Consider the following 18,102-nt stretch of genomic DNA (forward strand, 5'->3'; position numbering starts at 1 on the left):
TACTCTCTTGAGATATAGATACGACTGCTGCCTTGCTGCCTCGGTGCCTTTGTGCCTGTGAATGGTACGGTCACCTGACCCGATCACCTTCCCCTTTCGAACATTACCTACCACTCTAACATTGGAATATAAGGGGGCTGTAGTAGATTTTCGTCTATGACAAACAGCAGAAGATACGCCTGTTTGAACTGTAGCCAACTGGTGCTTGTGAAAAGATGTTTGATTTGAAGCACCAGTATTGCATCGACTTTCCATGTTGCCAGTAGATTTAGTACTTCGATCTATGTTAAAGTAGCGAAGAAGCTGATCCTAAGTAATGATTCTCATCAAATTTATTCGAGTTCTTCTCCAGCCTCCCGAAGACCGGGGTACTTGAATATGCAGTAGCGCATGCCACTTGCCGCGTTTAAGTCTTATCGCCGGAATACTATAGATCTAAGGATGAAATAAAGCAATAATCCAGTGATCTCAAATTTAGGAATGTAGTATGTCTAATGGAATGAAAATCGCCATGTAATGTTTGTGTTGAAACCTTGCTTGACTTCAGTTTGAAATAGCATGTTACTATTACTACTAGTGTGATGCACAGATATATATATCCACACTGCCAAGCCCACTATTAGTACTATGAAGTTATCTTAATCACTACGAAATGAACTAATTGATTGACGATAACCTTGTTGCAACGACCAACAAGAATAGTATTGAATGGGACTCATGCACCGTGCAGCGCCTTAGTTGGCCACCAGGTCATGCACTGCCGCCGACAACTGAAGATAAATATAGTAGTACTAGAAAGTTCTTCATGGTCGGATCATACAGTGACTTGTTGTTGAGATGTACTGAGCTATAAATAAAGAGGATGGCGATGAACTTTCGAAACTTAGCATTTCCTGCAAAGCCATAATCAGCTCAGGTCACAATCTCATCGAAATGCAGTAGTATTGAGCTTATCGCGCATTCTTTGCGTGGATGTTTACCTTCCGAGGCCCATTGCAGCAGATTGATTGTTACACATCACATTCTGACGCCGTTCTGCATAGTCTACGTCATCACAACATGAATACCCCTCCTTATTCCAGTCTACAAGCATCGTCGCCATGTTGGAATTACTCAAGATCATTACGCGGCTTCGTTGATGATTCGAAAAGTTTATTGACTGATTAACCGACCGAGAAAGAGTGTAATTCAACCTGGTTATCCATTAAACCATCCATAAACCCATCCATGCTGCTGCATATCCATGACCATGATCCTGGGCAGTCGGCACATTATCTACTAGTCATTAAGCTATGACCCATCCTATTAACATATACAAGCCGCAAAGAAAACGTAGAAGTCGTAAACCATGATAGTGAAACAATCCAAGTCAGGTTTTCAGTCCCGTCTTGGCGCCTGGAATGTCCAAGCCATCAAGTCATTCACCAGTCACTTAGAGAAGGAACATAGCAGCGAGACCAAGGGCACCGGCAATTCCACTGCTGGCAACGTTAAGCTTGGGGGCAGCACCAGTAGTCTCGGAGGAAGAGGGAGCAGTTCCGGTCGCAGAGGAAGAGCCGCCAGAGCCGGAAGAGCCAGATCCAGAACCAGAGCCAGAGCCAGAGGTAGAGCTGCCAGAAGAGCCCGAAGTGGCACCAGAGACAGTACCGGTGCTAGTGCTGGTTCCAGTGATAGTGCTCAGAGTGGTCTGACCAGAGACAGTGCCGGTGCTAGTGCTCGTGCTGGTGATAGTGCTCAGGGTGGTCGCACCAGAAGTCTGCAAAGAATTAGCTTCAAGACGTTGGTATCACGAGCATACTAAGCTTACCGCTCCACTGGTGGTAGCGCCAGTCGTGGCACCGCTGGTGTTACCACTGTTGGTTCCAGAGGCAGACGAGGCACCACTGCCGCTAGCCGAGGAGGCAGAGGAGGCAGAGGAGGCAGAGGAGGCAGAGGAGGCAGAGGAGGCAGAGGTGGTAGATCCAGCACCGCTAGCGCCGGAGCCAGTGCTAGAAGCACCAGTAGCAGAAGCAGAGTCGGAGCTGCCTGTATATTAGGTTAGTAATTGTTATCAATGGGAATCAAGCTGCGTCGGAGTAAGCGACGTACCAGAGGAGGTGGGGCAAGAAGCAAGAGCCGACGAGACAACGGCGTTGGCGTCATCATTGGGGCAAGCCTGAGCGGTGCAGTCGCGAATACCGTAGCTGTAGTCGGGCTTGCTGCACAGGCAGGACAGGTCGCCGCTGGAGCAGCCAAGCTCAGACGCCTTTCCGCTCATGTTGCTGAGACACATTTGCTAAAGACGCGCTCTGGTCAGTAAGGCGCGTCAACAACAATAACGTCAGAGTAAACATACAGCGCAGTCGCTGACGGAAACATCAGCGCTGACCATGCTGGCAGCGGCCAGAAGAGCGAGGGAGAGCGAGAAGGTCTTCATTGTGATAAGATAGAAACGTGCAAGAGCAGAAATGGAAGAGCGACGACGCGAAGAATGGGGTATCAACCGAAGAAGATGAACGCGAAAGACAGATGATGGGACTGGCTTGTTTGGAGAGATAGAAAAGGAAGAAAGAGGTGGAGGGAGAGGGAGAAGAGCCGATTTAATACGGAGGCAGGAAAGAGTCAACAAGTGCAAATCCAAATTCAGGGCCCGCAGCTTCCCTTGTTTGCCGCACCGACAACTCGATTCGTTCACTTCGGCGTTTGCCGTCAATCGACTAGTCCGGAGTACTTGCGTTGCTTGTTTTTACTTTTCTGCTTTTTTTGCTTTTCACAATTTTCATTTCATTTTTTCTGCTTGTCTCTGGTTGCTTCTGGAGTCGATCAGCAAAGGCATCAGAACCCCATCCACCAGGCTACCAGCGCGCCAACGTGGCTCAGGACACCGTCACGGGCCAGTCCATGCAGTCATGGCTGCTCCACCCTGGCCTTAATCTTGGACTAAAGGGAAGGGGCATCGTCTATCATGATCAGACCCAGACATCGTGGCTCAACTTGAATCCACTGTATCCCCTGCGTGGCTCTCATAGGCTGAAGGGAAAACCCTCGCTTGCGGCGAGTGGCTGAGGATCTAGGGATTTGGAGATATCCCCGATTGTTGATCCCACTTTTACTCAACAATCCCAAGCTCCAGTCGATTAAGTTTTTTTCTTTTGCTAACCGAACTAGGGAGAAGGGGCCTTTTCTCGGTTGGTTAGTGTATCTAGTTTACTCGTATCCCGCCCATATTTGGACAGAGCTGCCGACTGACTAGGAAAGTCTAGATCTGACGACAGAAAGATGCTAAGGCCAAGTTTAATCGCACCACCTACGTCAGTGAGGAGGGGAATGCTGGATGCCCAAGATGTGAATACCGGCAGGCCAAGCAAGACCAGGAAGTGGGCAGAGACTGGCATAGGGCCCTTGACCGACAGGATGCAGGGGATCGACGCGATGGGGCCGATCTTCGCCGGCTCAGACGGTGATTTGTGCTTCGCTCTGCCACTAAAATCAGCCCACCGCCGGTGTGGCTGACCCTCGCCCTCTCGAGCCACATTTGGATGCCTCCGCGACAGGGCTGGGCCACTCACGACCCTGCCCGTCTCTCTAGCGTTGACGCTGGAGAAGAGTCCAGGATTGATTCGTCCATCGTCAATCAGACCGAGTACAGAGCTCTGTGTATCACGGCAACTTGGCTCGTGGTACCACAGCAACACGGTAGTCTGGTCCGATGTGGGGAAGCTGCTGAGTTTTCCGCCACCCGCTAAATTTCGATCTATTGATTGAGCGAGCTACCATTTCTCTCGGAACCGTGGGCGAGAGCCAGGACGGAAAAGCAGTTCCAGGGCGCGGCCGAAAGGAAGGCTGGGTTATCCAGCCATCCTCATTACCACGGGGTGCATTGTCTGTAAGGAGAAGCGCTATCTGCACATTCTAAATAAATGCCCAGCGTTCTAGAAGAGCACATTGAGTCGACAGGGACCTGTCGGTGCATTTGCGTGGGATGAAGTGTGCGTTGTATCATCACTTCCACTCCAGGCAGAAGGGAAGGGGTGTCCACCAGATTAACTAACTCCGCTCCGTGGAGGCGACGACCCGAGTTAGTCGGACTGAGTAAGTGTTTGAGTTGTGGCGGTGCGACAGCTCATCTTCTCTTGGTTGGTTTTAGTTTTGGTTTTTTTGTCCGGAATTCGACCGAGAAGTCGTCCCTTCCGCGTCCTACGTCATGGGTCCCTGTGCTCAGGGCCTGTCCCCGTCCATCAATCATCGTGCATCCTCGCAAGGATTGCGTTGGTCTTCCCCAACGTCACTTTTCTTTCATCTGCTCGTTGATGTCAGGTATCTAATTACCCCCAGTTTTTATGCAACGGCCCCATGATGCAATTAAAGGCGACCATGATCATCTAGACAGGGTTCATGGAATCTTGGCAGAATTTTCTTCGAATGGGGGTCGCAGTGCGAAATGGCTGACTGCGAAGATATTACAGTGCGTTTGCATGCATTGTGCAGTGGTTCGACTCATGAAACCGATCGTTTCTATTCGAGCGCACTGGGCAAATGTGCGATGGCATGTCTCATGACTTGTGCCTTGATTCGTTACACCGCTTGATGATTATAATCATCATCATCATTATCAGGTAAGGCGTTGGATCCGAAACAAGGTCATCGTAAAGAGATGCAGTTGGTTGCATGAACCGCGCAGTTCCCCAGAACTTTATATACAGAGACCAAACAAACAGTAGATTTCGATCGGACAACTGCAATGGTAGTTTATTACATAGATCACTGTAGAATGCATAATACACAGTAGTACCGAGTACACTGATCACAATCGATCCGGCCTGTCGCAATTTGGAACAACCACCAGTCGCGGAGTCCCATACAAGGACTTTCAGGAACATGTCTCCTTCAATCCTTGATAATAAGCAGCCGCTTCCTCTCCGGCAATGCGGCCAAAGACCGCGCACTCCAACAGCGACGATCCCCCCAACCGATTCTGGCCATGAAGGCCTCCGGTAATCTCGCCAGCCGCATAGAGCCCGGGAATCGGCTGCCCCTGACCGTCCAACACCTGGCTGCGCTCGTTGATCACCACGCCTCCCATGGTAAAGTGAACAACCGGCGTAACCTTTCCCACATACACCACCGACTCTGGCTTGACCTCCCTCAGCGTCCAATTTCCGAACGATTGCCGTCCAAACTCATCCTGCTTCTTCCCAGCGACTACATCCGCATATTCCCTCAGCGTCCCCTTCAGCGCCGACATTTCCTCCAGCTCCCCAACCGTCGTCTTCTCAATCAACCCCTTCCACATATAAAACCCCAAATGCGACTGTAACGCCGCTGCTGCTCCCTCATCCAGCACCAGCTTCACATCCCACTGCCTCGCCTTGGTCGGCAACTTCTTCGCCTGTCCCATAACCTCCCCCGTCACCTTCTCTCTCGTCTCCAATTCGTTCACAAACCTCCTCCCATCCCCAAGCACAAGTATACCCCCTTCCCCTCTCAACGCCTCCGCCGCCAATATCTTCACCATCGCCTCCGCTTCTTCTTCCTTACCCCCCACAAACCCCGTCGGATGTACCTGCACCTGCTCCATATCCACCACCGCTGCCCCAACCTCCTGCAGCAAAGGCTGTGTCCCTTCGCGCTGCTCATTCGTCGACGGTATTCCCTCCAGATCGGGCCGATACTGCGCTAACAGCCCTCTCGCATCGCCTGCAAACCCCCCACTCGCAACAACGACAGGTCCGTACGCTGTCTCTGTCTTTGTTTGATTGCCCCCTTCTTCTCCATCCGTAACCGTATACTCAACCCCAACTACCCGTCCTTCCCCTCCCTCCCGTAATATCCTCGTAACCCGTCTCCCAACCTCCATCCGACAATTCTTATCATCTGATACCCTTCCCAACAACCCCTTGATTATCTCATACCCTGGTGTTCCCTTCCCCGCGCCCCGATGCGTCCGGGATACACTATGTCCTCCGAGTCGAGCGACACGACTCAAGTCGACCCCGATGTCATCCGTAAGCCAGTATAGCGCGTCCGCGGACTTGGTTGTGAGCGTGTCGATGAGTTTCTCACGGCGGGTGCGCTCAACCCCGCTGGCGGAGGTATACGGCACTCCTGCGGAGAGGATAGTATCGTTTTGAAATGCAGAGATGGTATCTGGTTCGAGTTGATATCGCGTCGGTGCGGCATTTATACCCGAGGAGGCTTTGATGCTGTTGCCGCCGGGTTTGGACGCGCGGTCGAGCAGGAGCACGGGGATGTGGTGCGTTAGGAGGGTGCTGGTGGTGGTTAGGCCGGCGAGGCCGGTGCCGATTACTATGGTTTGAGGGATCATTTTGTTTCTTTTACTCTGCGTGTGTGTTGTGGATGGGTGGTGATGAGTGTGGATGAAATGTTTGTAGGTTGTAGTTGTAGTCGTTTGATAGTTGTGATGGTTTTGTTGGGGGTGGTGAGGGGTTATAGTAGTAACGGGATCGTATGATCTGACAAGGTGGTGGTGGTGGTATGTTGTGATGGGTTGTACGATCGGATATTTAGGTAAATGTAAGCCGGAGTTTATTGTGATTGCAGCTAGTACAGTGAGGAACAAGGTAATTGTGATTTATGGGATGCATGTGTTGTATGACTGCTCTCATGTTGGAAAGATGGAATTCTAGAACAGCTCCGCACAGCAGCATTACCTCATTGGGTGGGTGAATCGGTGTTCATGGAGACACATCCGGGCACCAATTAGATTTGAGTTTTCGTGCTCTTCATACAAGTGCTTTGTAGGCAGTATGTGTTGGATGGTGCCAATCAGTTCTAGTTGTTTATTTATTTTATTTTATTTTATTCCTTAATAATTGTTTTCTATTTTTCTATTTTCTATTTTCTATTTTTTCAACTTTGATCTTACTCTGTAGATATCTTCACTTCGTCCATATCACTTAGGATAGTCTATATTGGTCCAAGTAAAAAATTGATTACTCCAAGGAGGAGCGTTTCACCATGTTGGTCATGTAGAACGTATACAGAGTACACTGTGGAGGTCAATTACTGGACACACGGGGCTGACTGGGTGTATGAACGCAAAAAGAATAAGGATAGATTCTGCATCTAATATTGTACGATGAGCGACATAGGATGAGGCGATATTATACCTATCATTGAGCCACTGCATCCAAACAAATTGACACCAATCACAAGGCCCTACAATGCAAAGACATCTCCCTGGATTCGGTGGAGAACAAATACAATTCACTGCATTCCTCTTGAATTCCATGCGTATTCAAAGCAATGATATTTCCCAACGTTTCACAACTAGTTCACAACTTCTGAATCTTCGACTTCGCGGGAACAAGAACCGCCACTTGACGACTGATAGCAATGAAATACATCCTTTCATTAAATACAAGGACCTGCATATCCATTTGGCCATTCATAATTTTCTTGCATTCAGTCCGCAGATAGAGCCATCGGACACCCTCAGGGGGAAGCTTTTGCTTGATGTCCGTAGAGAGAGTCAAGGAGACATTCAGCACTTTGCCCAAGAATTCCTTGCTGCCGTCATCGTCGATAACTCTCCAATCACTCCATGCTTCATTGCGGGCATTCTCCTAACGCTTCGCAAATTCGAGCGTGGCCGCTATGCTCCCCAGCGGCAACGGCTCCCCCTCTTCATGAGGCATATAGTTCTCCTGAATAGGAAGGGCCATATCACCCACGAATTGTATCATGTCATTGGTCCACCTTGCCTTGCCTTGTCCGGTTCCAGAGGGCCGAGAACCTAGCGGAGAATAGTCCCAGCCAGGTTCAATCCATTGCTCAATGTATGCGAACTCAGTGGGCAGTGCCCCCGGGATAAAGTTCTTGGCGCAAGACTGACCTCTTCGGAATCCTGTGGGTAGAAGGCGCAGTGGTAGGAGATCCAGTTGGGGTCATTGTCTGTCTCGAGTTTCGCAAGGTCGACTGGGCAGGGCTTAGGGGATAGACGCTAATCTACTGGAAGCGTGATACCTGCGACTGATGGTTTGGTGATTCTGATCATCATGGGTATAAGCATTTGTTTCTCGTGATTTAAATACAGTCCACATACCTGATATGAGCAGAAGCGGTGAGTTTGCCATTCTGGTGTGATTCGACACGAAGGGTAGACCCTTCTTTGGCGATATGCACCTCTCGCAAGGTCAGGGTAATTGGCGTTGAGGCAAATATCGGACGGTAGAAGTGAACTTCAGAGTAGCGAAGGTCAACCTGGTTCTGCAGTTCGGGGTGTTGGGAGGCATGATGGAGAGCATATTTGGCCATAATGCAGGCTGTAAATCCACCAACAATAACTATAACATGGTTAGTCTCCGCCCGCAATTAGAGCCCATGCATTTCAATACATACCAGAGCCGACCGCGATATTTGAGGGAAGTTGCACGGCGCATTGACGCGTGCTCAAGAGCGGAGAGCCCAACGCATGGGACAGGCTTGTGGGAAGTGAATCCGTTGCCATTGTTACTTCTTGAATGCCTTTCGGCCCCTTTCAGGCAAAACAGAGGTCGGTAAGTCGTTCTAGGCTGTCAGGTCAACAAACTGTGTAATATCCTGACTGCCTCTGATACCTCGAAGTGAGAAGTACTGCAGTGAAGGAACGGGTGTAGAGAGTGGGCATGAAGGCCGAGAGCCCGGAAGTGGTTCTTATAGCTAGTAAGGGGAAGCCAGATGCAGTAAATGTCACAGTGAAGTCTGTGCATTCACCCGGCCATTTGTTACACAATTAATCCTAGTCACTGCCGCCTGTTCGGAAATTGCCTTACTTACCAATCCAACCTTAATTAGAATTGGGGCTGTGCCTCTTCTTTGTTTCTGTCTGTTGGTCCAACACTCATGTTCGAATTCATCGCAAATATCAAAAATTTCTTAGATACCCCGAACGATTATATTTCGCTTGTATTACCTTCATACTGTCCATTTACTGTCAGCTATCCTTCTTTCTTACTCTCCTCTTTGTTAATGTTGGACCAATGTCCCCTGTCCGTGACTGCATCATTCGTCTACATTCTGGTTGAACAAGCGTAACTGCATATTCCAACAAGCCTTGCTTCTATTTTGAAAACGATCCTTTCCAATAATTTGCCATGGTAGTTAGGTCCTTGTGCACATTATGTATCCTATCCCATTCAGCTCACTGCAAGCAGAAATTTCAGTCCTGCAAAGTGGCCTGCGTGGAAACCGATGTTGAGAGACAAGAGGTCTATGCCAATAACTGAGATAATTCGAGCTTGGGGGTGGAGAGGGGATAGCATTACATGTTGCGTCCGCCTCGCGTCTCAGGCTTCAACTGGCCCAGGACAATTTGCCGAGACTTCCATTCGTTCCATTCATCTACCGACGCGTTTCATCCTCTTCTCCAGGTGCCAGTGGCGGGATGGTGCCTCCTTTAAGGCGCTGAAGTGACGCATTTCGCTTAGCACGTACCAAATAGGCCACACTGTGCCGCTGCACCATTGCCTGGTCCCCTGGAGCTGTCACTACCCGGTGCAGAGAGCTGCGCAGGAGGCCCCCAGTCCACTCTACCAATGTGTCGCCGACATTTACCACAGCACATCCGGGCTCAGGCTTTATGTAACGCCAATTTTCTTTGCAATTCTCACACCCTGCGGGGAGAACCTGAAGCCCGCCTGCGATGTTGAACAGAAGCGTCATTGTTCCCATATCAGTATGGCCACCGAATAAAATGCGATCGTAATTGGGATTGGTTTGGGCTGGGCTCCAGAGCAGGCGAACGATACCGTCAGATTCTTGATCCAGCGGACTCAATGCTTCTAGTGTCTGGGATTCGATGCCTAGACAAGTGTCCAATTTAGCCAAAACCTCATCTAGCACGGCATGGGCGTGTTCGATAAATTGTCTGATCTGCTCCTGACTGGTGCTAATCACATCGGGGTGAAGGCGTGAATGACTGGAAATCCCTAGCATTTCATCTTGACTGAGCGAGTAGGCGTGAATATAGTCGACGTCGCCATCGTCCGTCTTCAAGCTTCCCATACATTTATACCTACTCACTAATCAACATGCAAGACCAGGAAGCGGGGAGAAGCACGTACCTCATAAAGTCTGGGGGTTTGTAAGTGTAGGCTTTTAGGGTCTCGTGATTCAGTGTAGAGAGCTCTGTAGTCAATTCAAACATTTTTTCGGCATCTTGGAGCAGGGTAGCCCCTTCACTTGACTCCTTCAAGTCTAGCAGAAAGAACCCCCATTTTTGACAGGCTTCGTATAGCTTCTCTACTTCAGATCCCCTATTCTCCTTCAAAGCCTCGAGAGAGACTTTTGCCAGAGAAACCACAGGCATATCAGAAGGAAATGGGGGGATTCGATCGAAATATTTTGACGTTGGCATTTTTCTTATCTTCGCAAGCTGCCGGTTACAGGATTCTGTGCAAAGATGGATCCGGATTCAGATGTGCGTGGGCTGTGAACGAAAGTGCAACAAGGGAAGTAAACTGCCAACCTACAATGGCACCTTTGAAGTCATTTATAGTTTATTGAAGCCATTAACCACGTGATGAACAGTGTTTCCACCTATCATGCGTGAATTATAACCCTGCCTGTGCCAAAATTAGCTGTGAATCGATGAACACTACTTAGACCAACAAAAAAGACTAGGTAATATATCACCATTCTAATTAACTGCCGTCAGATAAGGCTATTTGTCGATGAATACATGTTACATATTTTACCAGCAGGGATCGAATCCTGCTGCAAAGATAAGGGGATTGGGCAACAATGAACTATAAATGAACTAATTCATATTGTAAGGTTATGTTTCTAAAGGATCCACAGAGTAACAAATCTGAGAGTTTTTGTGACACCGCCACTCTTCTTCCACAATACTAGACTGAAATCACAGAGAGTAGTACAGTATTCACAGAGTAGTAGCAGTCCTGACCCCCTGAACCATGTTTTTATTCCTAAGCCTTCATACCTAAGCGAACAGGATCCTTTGAAGAGGAATACCACTGGTTGTGCTTCATGATCAAGGTTGAGGATCTCGTACAACCTGCTAGAGCCCCATGGTTTCTCACTGTTACCCATACTTACTTACTTTCCCCACTTTCGCTGACGCCTCTGCCATGTCGAGTTAATATTCATGTTGTCAGACTGGTTACACTAGAATAACCAGATGGCATGGCCCTTGTTTGTTTCCTATCACTACCGGAGCTGGTTGAAAGTTCGTGATACTGCGAGATGGTTGGTTGAGTTTTATTGGCTGGTCGAAAGCTGTTGGCGTTTGTGCTCCTTCTGGAAATGGGTACACATGGAGGGATACAAGAGGCAATGATGCCTGAAGACTACTCCACAATGCAAACAACGGTGAGCCATGTCATATTGACTTTGATAGTGTTAGTTACAGCAAGCGAGGGTCGAGACGGCTTGGATCGCACGTGAGACAATTATAATGGTATACCGGGACCAGCATACGCTCGCATCTACAATGGTGTCGAGGAGCCAGCAGTACTGCATAATTCATACCAACATCCTGTTGAGGAAGGATTCCTCTAGCGAAGCCATGGATGAGGAAGGGCAGCCGAAATCTACTGAAGTAACCCACTGTCCTGCCTGAATAGCTCCAAGCTTTCCAGATCAACTCTTCACTGCAAGGACTGCGAAGCGTCGACCTGCAGCTATTCAGCGAATGTTTCGGAGTTTCACTTGGTATAGAATTCAATTCCATTATTCAATCCGGCCTTGGCTACCCTGCTGGTATTTAAGGGGCTTTGTATCATCTTCCACTTATCTTCTGCATTTAATCTCATAGCTAGATTGCTTTACTATATGGTATCTTCTTTATGTATGTCCTTGACCTTCTATATGCATACAGTAGGACCCAATTACTCTAATAAAAATAATATATTTATATTATTCAGTACACGACCACGGAATGTGGCAGAAGTGGATAGTATCTGGGATAATGTGCCCACAACTCATAAGCAGATTATGCCAACTGCTGGAACAGCTGACGGGTCGCCACCAACGTTAACATACAGAAATAGCTATAGGGCGCAGTCTAAGACATCAAGAATGAAAAGAAAATGCAGGAGAGGGTGAAACTCAGAAGAAAACTTTTACGCTGCGGGAATCACGATCATAGCTTTGCCTTACCTATCGGAAATGAAAGGCCACTGTTCCTTCAAATTTTGGCGACCAGTCGCCATAACTGCATCTAGAAACTTGAAGAAAAGCGACTGCGTCGCGGGTAGCGTCTGGATGACAGAGTTGGTCCTGGCAAGACGTATATGTCAATAGGATAGCTGCGCTCGGCCAACTACTACGTTGTTAGTGTCAAGGTCCGACTATCTCAGAGCTGAACCTCATAACTGGCTCCATTTTGAGTGCCGCAAAGCATATGCAGAACCATTTTAGTATGCGGTTATATAGCAGTGACCATGAAAATGTCTATACTGCTAATATTCCTGCTGTACTGCTTACTCGACTAGGGTCGTGAGATGTTGAGTTCCGTCATAGCAGAACTCAAGCTCATCAGATTAACATGCATCGCTTCAGCTATATCAATGCCCTGCTGATCCAGACTCAGGGAGTCTGTCTGCCGGTACCGTGTACGAAACGTGATGATCATATTAAGAGCATCAAATATCCAGCTACTGACGATCGAGAACAATCTCATTGATATATTAGAGAAATTCTCTCAGAACTGCTACATTCTCTGAGCGTGACAGACTCGAAAGTCACCATAAACAACCTCTTCTCAGCACCTTCGAATAGACGACTGAGAGAAATGGAAAAGAAGTGGGAAGATTTCACCCAAAAAGAACGAGCGAAGATCAAATAGGATAAAACAATCGCCTGGATTCTTAAGGTCGCCATAGACGAATACTCTCGCCACTATGACATTGAATAAATCAATCCCCCGGCTGTTCCCACTTTCATTCTTTACGCCCTTTTGTATTGTGCGTCATGCGCCCGGCGCCTACCTACAGACTGCCCTTGGTTACTTAGAATCAACTATACCGGTTGTACTGGGCGCTTCACGCTAGTGATTGGCATTGCGGAAGGAATCGCGCCTGATGAGGTTGGTCGTGGGCAGGGCTCGACAAGCGGACAGGCATAAAGGGTGGGACAATTCGAAGGAACAAGGGGGTTGTGGTTAACGACCTCTAGTAGCTGCTAAGGGTGGGTTTCATAGGAAGAACATGATTTAGGAATAGATCTGGCTATAATCGCAGCAGGAAGGACCAGTGATGAGAGGTCCCAAGCAACCAGCGCCTCGAACGATACCAGTACTATCGATGAATTTGAGAAACTTGTAGAGATAGTTCTAATGGTTAAAAGGAAGGCTACGATAAGATAACAACTCATTATTGCAAAAGGCGAGAATGATAAACTGATAGTAATATGCTGGGATATATCCCTCCGTCTGCTGCCCAAATAGATGTGGTATATCGTCTTGGGTCTACTGGTTAGTGCTTTGAGATAATATTATCTATTTTACTACTATACTCCGCGCCAAGAACATCACTTCCATCCTGTTATAGATATATCTCCACTGGACCGGACGTACTAGATAACTGCCACGCGCAAAACACGAAATCAAGGACCACCAGCAATCAATCTAAACCAACCCCGGCACATCTCCGGAGCCATTGACCCGTTCAACACCCATGAATCCACTGTGATTCGCTATATCACTAGTCTCACTGCAACCCGACCGTTGAAAGTGGACCAGCATAAGCGCTAAAGGCATGGCATTTCGTTAGCAAGAAACAGCCGGCCTCGGCTTCCGCCGAACATGCGAATCAGAAATAAAGTACTCCGTAGTTGCTGCTTTTTAACTAGTCCAACCGTAGCTCCGTCCAATCCACCATGTGAAGATATAAAACTCCGTGTTATAGTGGCGTGACCCTGAATTTTCCTTTTCTCTTTTCTTTTCTCTTGCTACTCCGTACTCTCTGGGTATTCTTCGATCTGACTACCACGTGGCATAAAAATCCCTTGCAGTACAACACACACCACACCACACCACACCACAAGGAATACACAGAAGTAGTAACAATGGGCTCAATCGCCCCCGACCACCCCATCGAAGTGGACCACGAAGACGAAGCAATCAGCCTAGGCACCGAATCCTCCACAACATCACTCAGCTCCAGCGTACTCAAATACGAATACAAGCATGGCCGACGCTACCACGCACACCACCTGGGAAACTACCCGTTTCCCAACGACCAGCCCGAACAAGACCGACTAGACATGGTGCACCACATCTTCTACCGACTCATCAACAACAGACTCTTCCTCGCGCCGATCAACCCGGACGGGAAACGAATCCTAGACATCGGCACAGGCACAGGCATCTGGGCCATTCAAATGGGCGACGAGTACCCGAACGTGGAGAAGATCGTGGGAAACGATCTCAGTCCGATCCAGCCGTCGTGGGTGCCGCCGAATGTGAAGTTCATTGTGGATGATGTGGAGAAGGAGTGGATGGAGAGTGAGCCATATGATTATATTCATTGTCGGTATATGGCGGGGTCGATTCGCGATTGGCCGAGGTTGATTAGGCAGTGTTATGAGAATTTGAAGCCCGGGGGTTGGTTAGAGTTGCAGGAGAGTGTGAATACGTTGTATTCGGAGGATGAGAGTCTTAAGGGGGACAGTTATATGGTGAAGATGATGGATGGGTTGAAGGAGGCTTGTTTGAGGATCGGGCAGACGATGGATCCGGCGCCGGATTTTGAGAAGTGGGTTGCTGAGGCTGAGTTTGGTGCCGTGCATACGATGAAGTTTAAGTTGCCGATTGGAAGTTGGCCCAAGGATGCCAGGTTGAAGGAGTGTGGGAGTTTCATGAGGGTTAATTTTGTGGAGGGAGTGGAGGGATTCACTGCTGCGCTGTTTGGGGATGTGCTGGGTTGGGAGCAGAGTGAGATTGAGGAGTTGAATGCTGGGGTGAAGAGGGAGTCGTTGAGGAAGGATATTCATCCCATTTTTGATGTTTTGGTCGTTGCGGCGCAGAAGCCGATGTAGTTGCTGATACTTTGCTTGGGTATATAATGTTTAAATATGGTATGGCTAAATTGAACTGGAAATGTTGTTCATCACACATCTGTATCAGGGATAAGAATAAAAGTAGACTTCGGTGAGACTCTGGTTGTCAACTCTTGATATACCCCAGATGTGTAAACATGGCAGCATTAATTCCATAGTATCAGCACACGAATTTAGTTCCACAGGCAGATATCTATTTATAGGCTCGATGGTGATCTACAATCCAGACTCAACTTTAACTCTAACCATATCTCTTCACCGTCGTCAAGATGTGTCGGGCCGATTGCCTATTTGGTAGGCGGGACAACTACCGAATACAGTAACTACCCGCCTATCAGCGCCACGCCTGTCGATATAAAGATGTAGCTCGATTAGCATAGCAGTTGAACCCCCCCACATCGTCGATAACTATTTCTCATAAGCAAAAATGTCACCTGAAACGCAAGAATCCGGGCCCTCCGCATCCCACACCTTCGCAGGAGTCCTGCTAGACTTTGACGGCACCATCATAGATTCAACAGAAGGTGAGCCAACTATTCCCATACAAAACCCGAACAGGATCTAACATTCGCCCAGCGATAATCGAGAACTGGAAAAGGTATACCCTCATCAGCACACCTTACAAGCAATCTTACTCACAACTACAGAATCGGCAATGAACTAGGCATCGACCACCATGAAATCCTCCGCACCTCGCACGGGCGACGGAGCATCGATGTCCTACAACAATTAGATCCCACAAAGGCCAACTGGGAATGTATGTACACTTACATTACCTTCCATATCCCATCCTAAGTCATGACTGACCTAAAGTTTGTCCTTAGATGTTAGCGAAATGGAATCCCAAATCCCCACACTTAGCAAAACCCCCGCCGTCGAGATCCCCGGTGCGCGCAATTTCCTCGAATCATTAGCCAAATTCCACATTCCTCACGCTATAGTGACATCTGGAACGAAAGCACTATTAAGTGGCTGGTTAAACGTCCTACAACTGCCTCAACCGCAACATGTCACTGTAGCGGAGGATGTCACATTGGGAAAGCCGGATCCGGAGGGATATCGCAAGGGGAAAGAGAAGATTTTGGCTGGGAGGGAGAATGATGATAATGGAAGTAAAGATGTTTTGGTGGTGGAGGATGCTCCGGCTGGTATTCGCGCGGGCAAAGCAGCTAACTGTAAGGTTTTGGCGGTTGCGACGACGCATTCTGTCGATGTGTTGAAGAGAGCTGGGGCTGATTGGGTGGTGAGGGACTTGAGGTTCGTGGGGGTGGAGAGGTGTGAGAGGGGTTTTGAAGTTCATTTTTCGGGGTTATTGTAGGGCAAGTTATTATGCTTTTGTTTATAGATAGAAAGTATATATTGATGTATAGAAATTAACGGAAAGAACTGAATGACTTGAGCCGATTCTCTCATTAGTCCCTAAAGCGTGCTGCTGTGATTAGCAATGTTCTGTTCAGTTGGCGGAAGATAAGAAAGAAGCGAGAAACACGAGCATTTGGCCATAATGGGTGATATAGAGCGAGCCAGTAAGAATCCGGGAGGCAGAATCTAAGCATAGAGACAGTTTAAACTAGCGGAAGTCCATCCGCAACTAGTCAACCCGGCGCATTCGGCGAACTCGGCGAGCCTCGTGTCAGACTATCCGAATAGCCTCAAAGCCAGATCTGCTTAGCAATTCAACGACATTCGTCGCTGTCTTGGTAATTGACAAGGCTGCATCTCTGCGGAGAATTGATTATAAAATGGCAACAGTTACCCATAATCAGTGTCCCATAACCACTCAACAATCAAACCCAATACAATAACTATTACAGCAACTCAAATAACTCAAGCATATCATTCAACGATGTCTCCCAGAGTCTTCATCACCGGTGCAACAGGCTACGTCGGTGGCCAGACAGCAGTCACTCTAATTGCTGCGCACCCCGAGTACGACGTCGTGGCACTAGTCCGAGACCAAGAGCAAGCCGATAAGCTCAAGAGCCGCTTCCCCAAGATCAGTACCGTCATCGGGACCCTCGATGATGATGCAGTGCTGAAGGAGGAGTCTGCTAAGGCTGATGTTGTGCTGCGTAAGTCTGCTACAGCCGCCCTCTATAGCCAGGCTTCACCCAAAAGTCATCGACTGACATCTTCATACTTGAACAGAAACCGCCAGCTCCGACCACGTCCCTTCTGTGAACTCCCTTCTCAGTGGCCTAGCAAATGGCAATGGAAGAGGGAGATACATTCACATCTCTGGCACGGGCGTTCTTAACGATATGTCGACTGGGCCGGGAAACCCCACTTCAAAGATCTACGACGATGTCAAAGACATTCATGAGATCATTAACCTGCCCGCGGAGGCTCTACACCGGAATGTGGATGATGCGGTTATCACAGGTGGAATGCGGCTGAATGTTCCCACAGCAATTGTATGCCCGCCTACTATCTATGGCGTTGGTGAGGGGCCGATCAAGAAGCGGAGCATGCAGGTTCCGTTCTTGACTGAAGCGATTCTAAATCGGGGGAAAGGGTTTACTGTTGGAAAGGGGGAGAATCTCTGGGATTGTGAGTCTCCTTCTACCTCTCTGAAACTTGGAGACAGACTAACCTTAATGCAGACTGTCACGTCAGCGACGTAGCCAAAGCATTCCTCGTCCTAACTGAAGAAGCACTGAAGCCCAACGGAGGCTCAGCAACCTGGGGCCCAGAGGGATACTATTTTGCCGAGGCCGGCGAGTTCTCATGGAAAGGTGTGAGTGAAAAAGTCACCCAGATTGCTCAGGAGAAGGGAAAGCTTGCTGCTGCGGATATCGAACCACTGGCCGTTGAAGACGCTCTTAAATTCCATCCGTGGGCGCCGGTTCTATGGGGTGGAAACTGTCGCAGTCGGGCTAGTCGGCTGCGCGCTTTAGGGTGGAAGCCTGAGGGACCGAGCCTTTGGGGGGCCATTCCTAGTATCGTGGAGTTCGAGATTCGTGCTCTTGGATTGTGAGTGGTGGATATGCTCTGGCCAGTTGATTAAGCGTCATGGTGGGCTTTCTTAGATGATTAGGCGGTAGTTGGTTGTCTTAAGTTCATGATAGATTTCAATGATCACAGCGCACATATTGCATCGTC

The 18,102-nt window shown here is 48.6% G+C and overlaps 6 protein-coding genes across 6 annotated transcripts; 2 read left to right on the top strand and 4 right to left on the bottom strand.

Moving 5' to 3' along the window:
• Positions 1–1,257: 1,257 nt before the first annotated feature.
• Positions 1,258–2,439, bottom strand: BDQ94DRAFT_59347 (CFEM domain-containing protein). The gene is made up of 3 exons (XM_026776131.1): positions 2,089–2,439; positions 1,808–2,025; positions 1,258–1,756 (listed from the first exon to the last, which is right to left on the bottom strand). Exons 1-3 carry the CDS (start codon positions 2,270–2,272, stop codon positions 1,433–1,435), a joined length of 726 nt encoding a protein of 241 aa, XP_026624651.1. The 5' UTR covers positions 2,273–2,439; the 3' UTR covers positions 1,258–1,432.
• A 2,256-nt stretch (positions 2,440–4,695) lies between these two features.
• Positions 4,696–6,479, bottom strand: frdA (putative FAD dependent oxidoreductase). The gene has a single exon (XM_026766957.1). The coding sequence runs from the start codon at positions 6,302–6,304 to the stop codon at positions 4,850–4,852; it is 1,455 nt and encodes a 484-aa protein (XP_026624652.1). The 5' UTR covers positions 6,305–6,479; the 3' UTR covers positions 4,696–4,849.
• Positions 6,480–7,274: 795 nt separating this feature from the next.
• Positions 7,275–8,449, bottom strand: BDQ94DRAFT_172044 (PKS-like enzyme; the record flags this gene model as incomplete). The annotated part of the gene is made up of 5 exons (XM_026771884.1): positions 7,275–7,565; positions 7,835–7,917; positions 7,966–7,988; positions 8,045–8,285; positions 8,341–8,449. The coding sequence occupies 5 exons, from the start codon at positions 8,447–8,449 to the stop codon at positions 7,275–7,277; spliced, it is 747 nt and encodes a 248-aa protein (XP_026624653.1).
• An 872-nt stretch (positions 8,450–9,321) lies between these two features.
• On the bottom strand, positions 9,322–10,403 carry BDQ94DRAFT_180356 (uncharacterized protein; the record flags this gene model as incomplete). Its single annotated transcript, XM_026773601.1, has 2 exons — positions 10,044–10,403; positions 9,322–9,994 (listed from the first exon to the last, which is right to left on the bottom strand). The coding sequence occupies exons 1-2, from the start codon at positions 10,334–10,336 to the stop codon at positions 9,322–9,324; spliced, it is 966 nt and encodes a 321-aa protein (XP_026624654.1). The 5' UTR covers positions 10,337–10,403.
• Positions 10,404–13,879: 3,476 nt separating this feature from the next.
• On the top strand, positions 13,880–15,070 carry BDQ94DRAFT_147110 (class I SAM-dependent methyltransferase). The gene has a single exon (XM_026766958.1). It carries the CDS (start codon positions 14,008–14,010, stop codon positions 14,977–14,979), a length of 972 nt encoding a protein of 323 aa, XP_026624655.1. The 5' UTR covers positions 13,880–14,007; the 3' UTR covers positions 14,980–15,070.
• A 357-nt stretch (positions 15,071–15,427) lies between these two features.
• BDQ94DRAFT_160590 (2-deoxyglucose-6-phosphate phosphatase) lies at positions 15,428–17,977 on the top strand (the record flags this gene model as incomplete). Its single annotated transcript, XM_026769236.1, has 7 exons — positions 15,428–15,524; positions 15,577–15,598; positions 15,648–15,757; positions 15,825–16,257; positions 16,858–17,072; positions 17,149–17,550; positions 17,604–17,977. The coding sequence occupies 7 exons, from the start codon at positions 15,428–15,430 to the stop codon at positions 17,975–17,977; spliced, it is 1,653 nt and encodes a 550-aa protein (XP_026624656.1).
• Positions 17,978–18,102: the final 125 nt, after the last annotated feature.

Source organism: Aspergillus welwitschiae (genome assembly GCF_003344945.1).
Source record: "Aspergillus welwitschiae strain CBS 139.54b unplaced genomic scaffold BDQ94scaffold_23, whole genome shotgun sequence".
Taxonomy (NCBI): Eukaryota; Fungi; Ascomycota; class Eurotiomycetes; order Eurotiales; family Aspergillaceae; genus Aspergillus; species Aspergillus welwitschiae.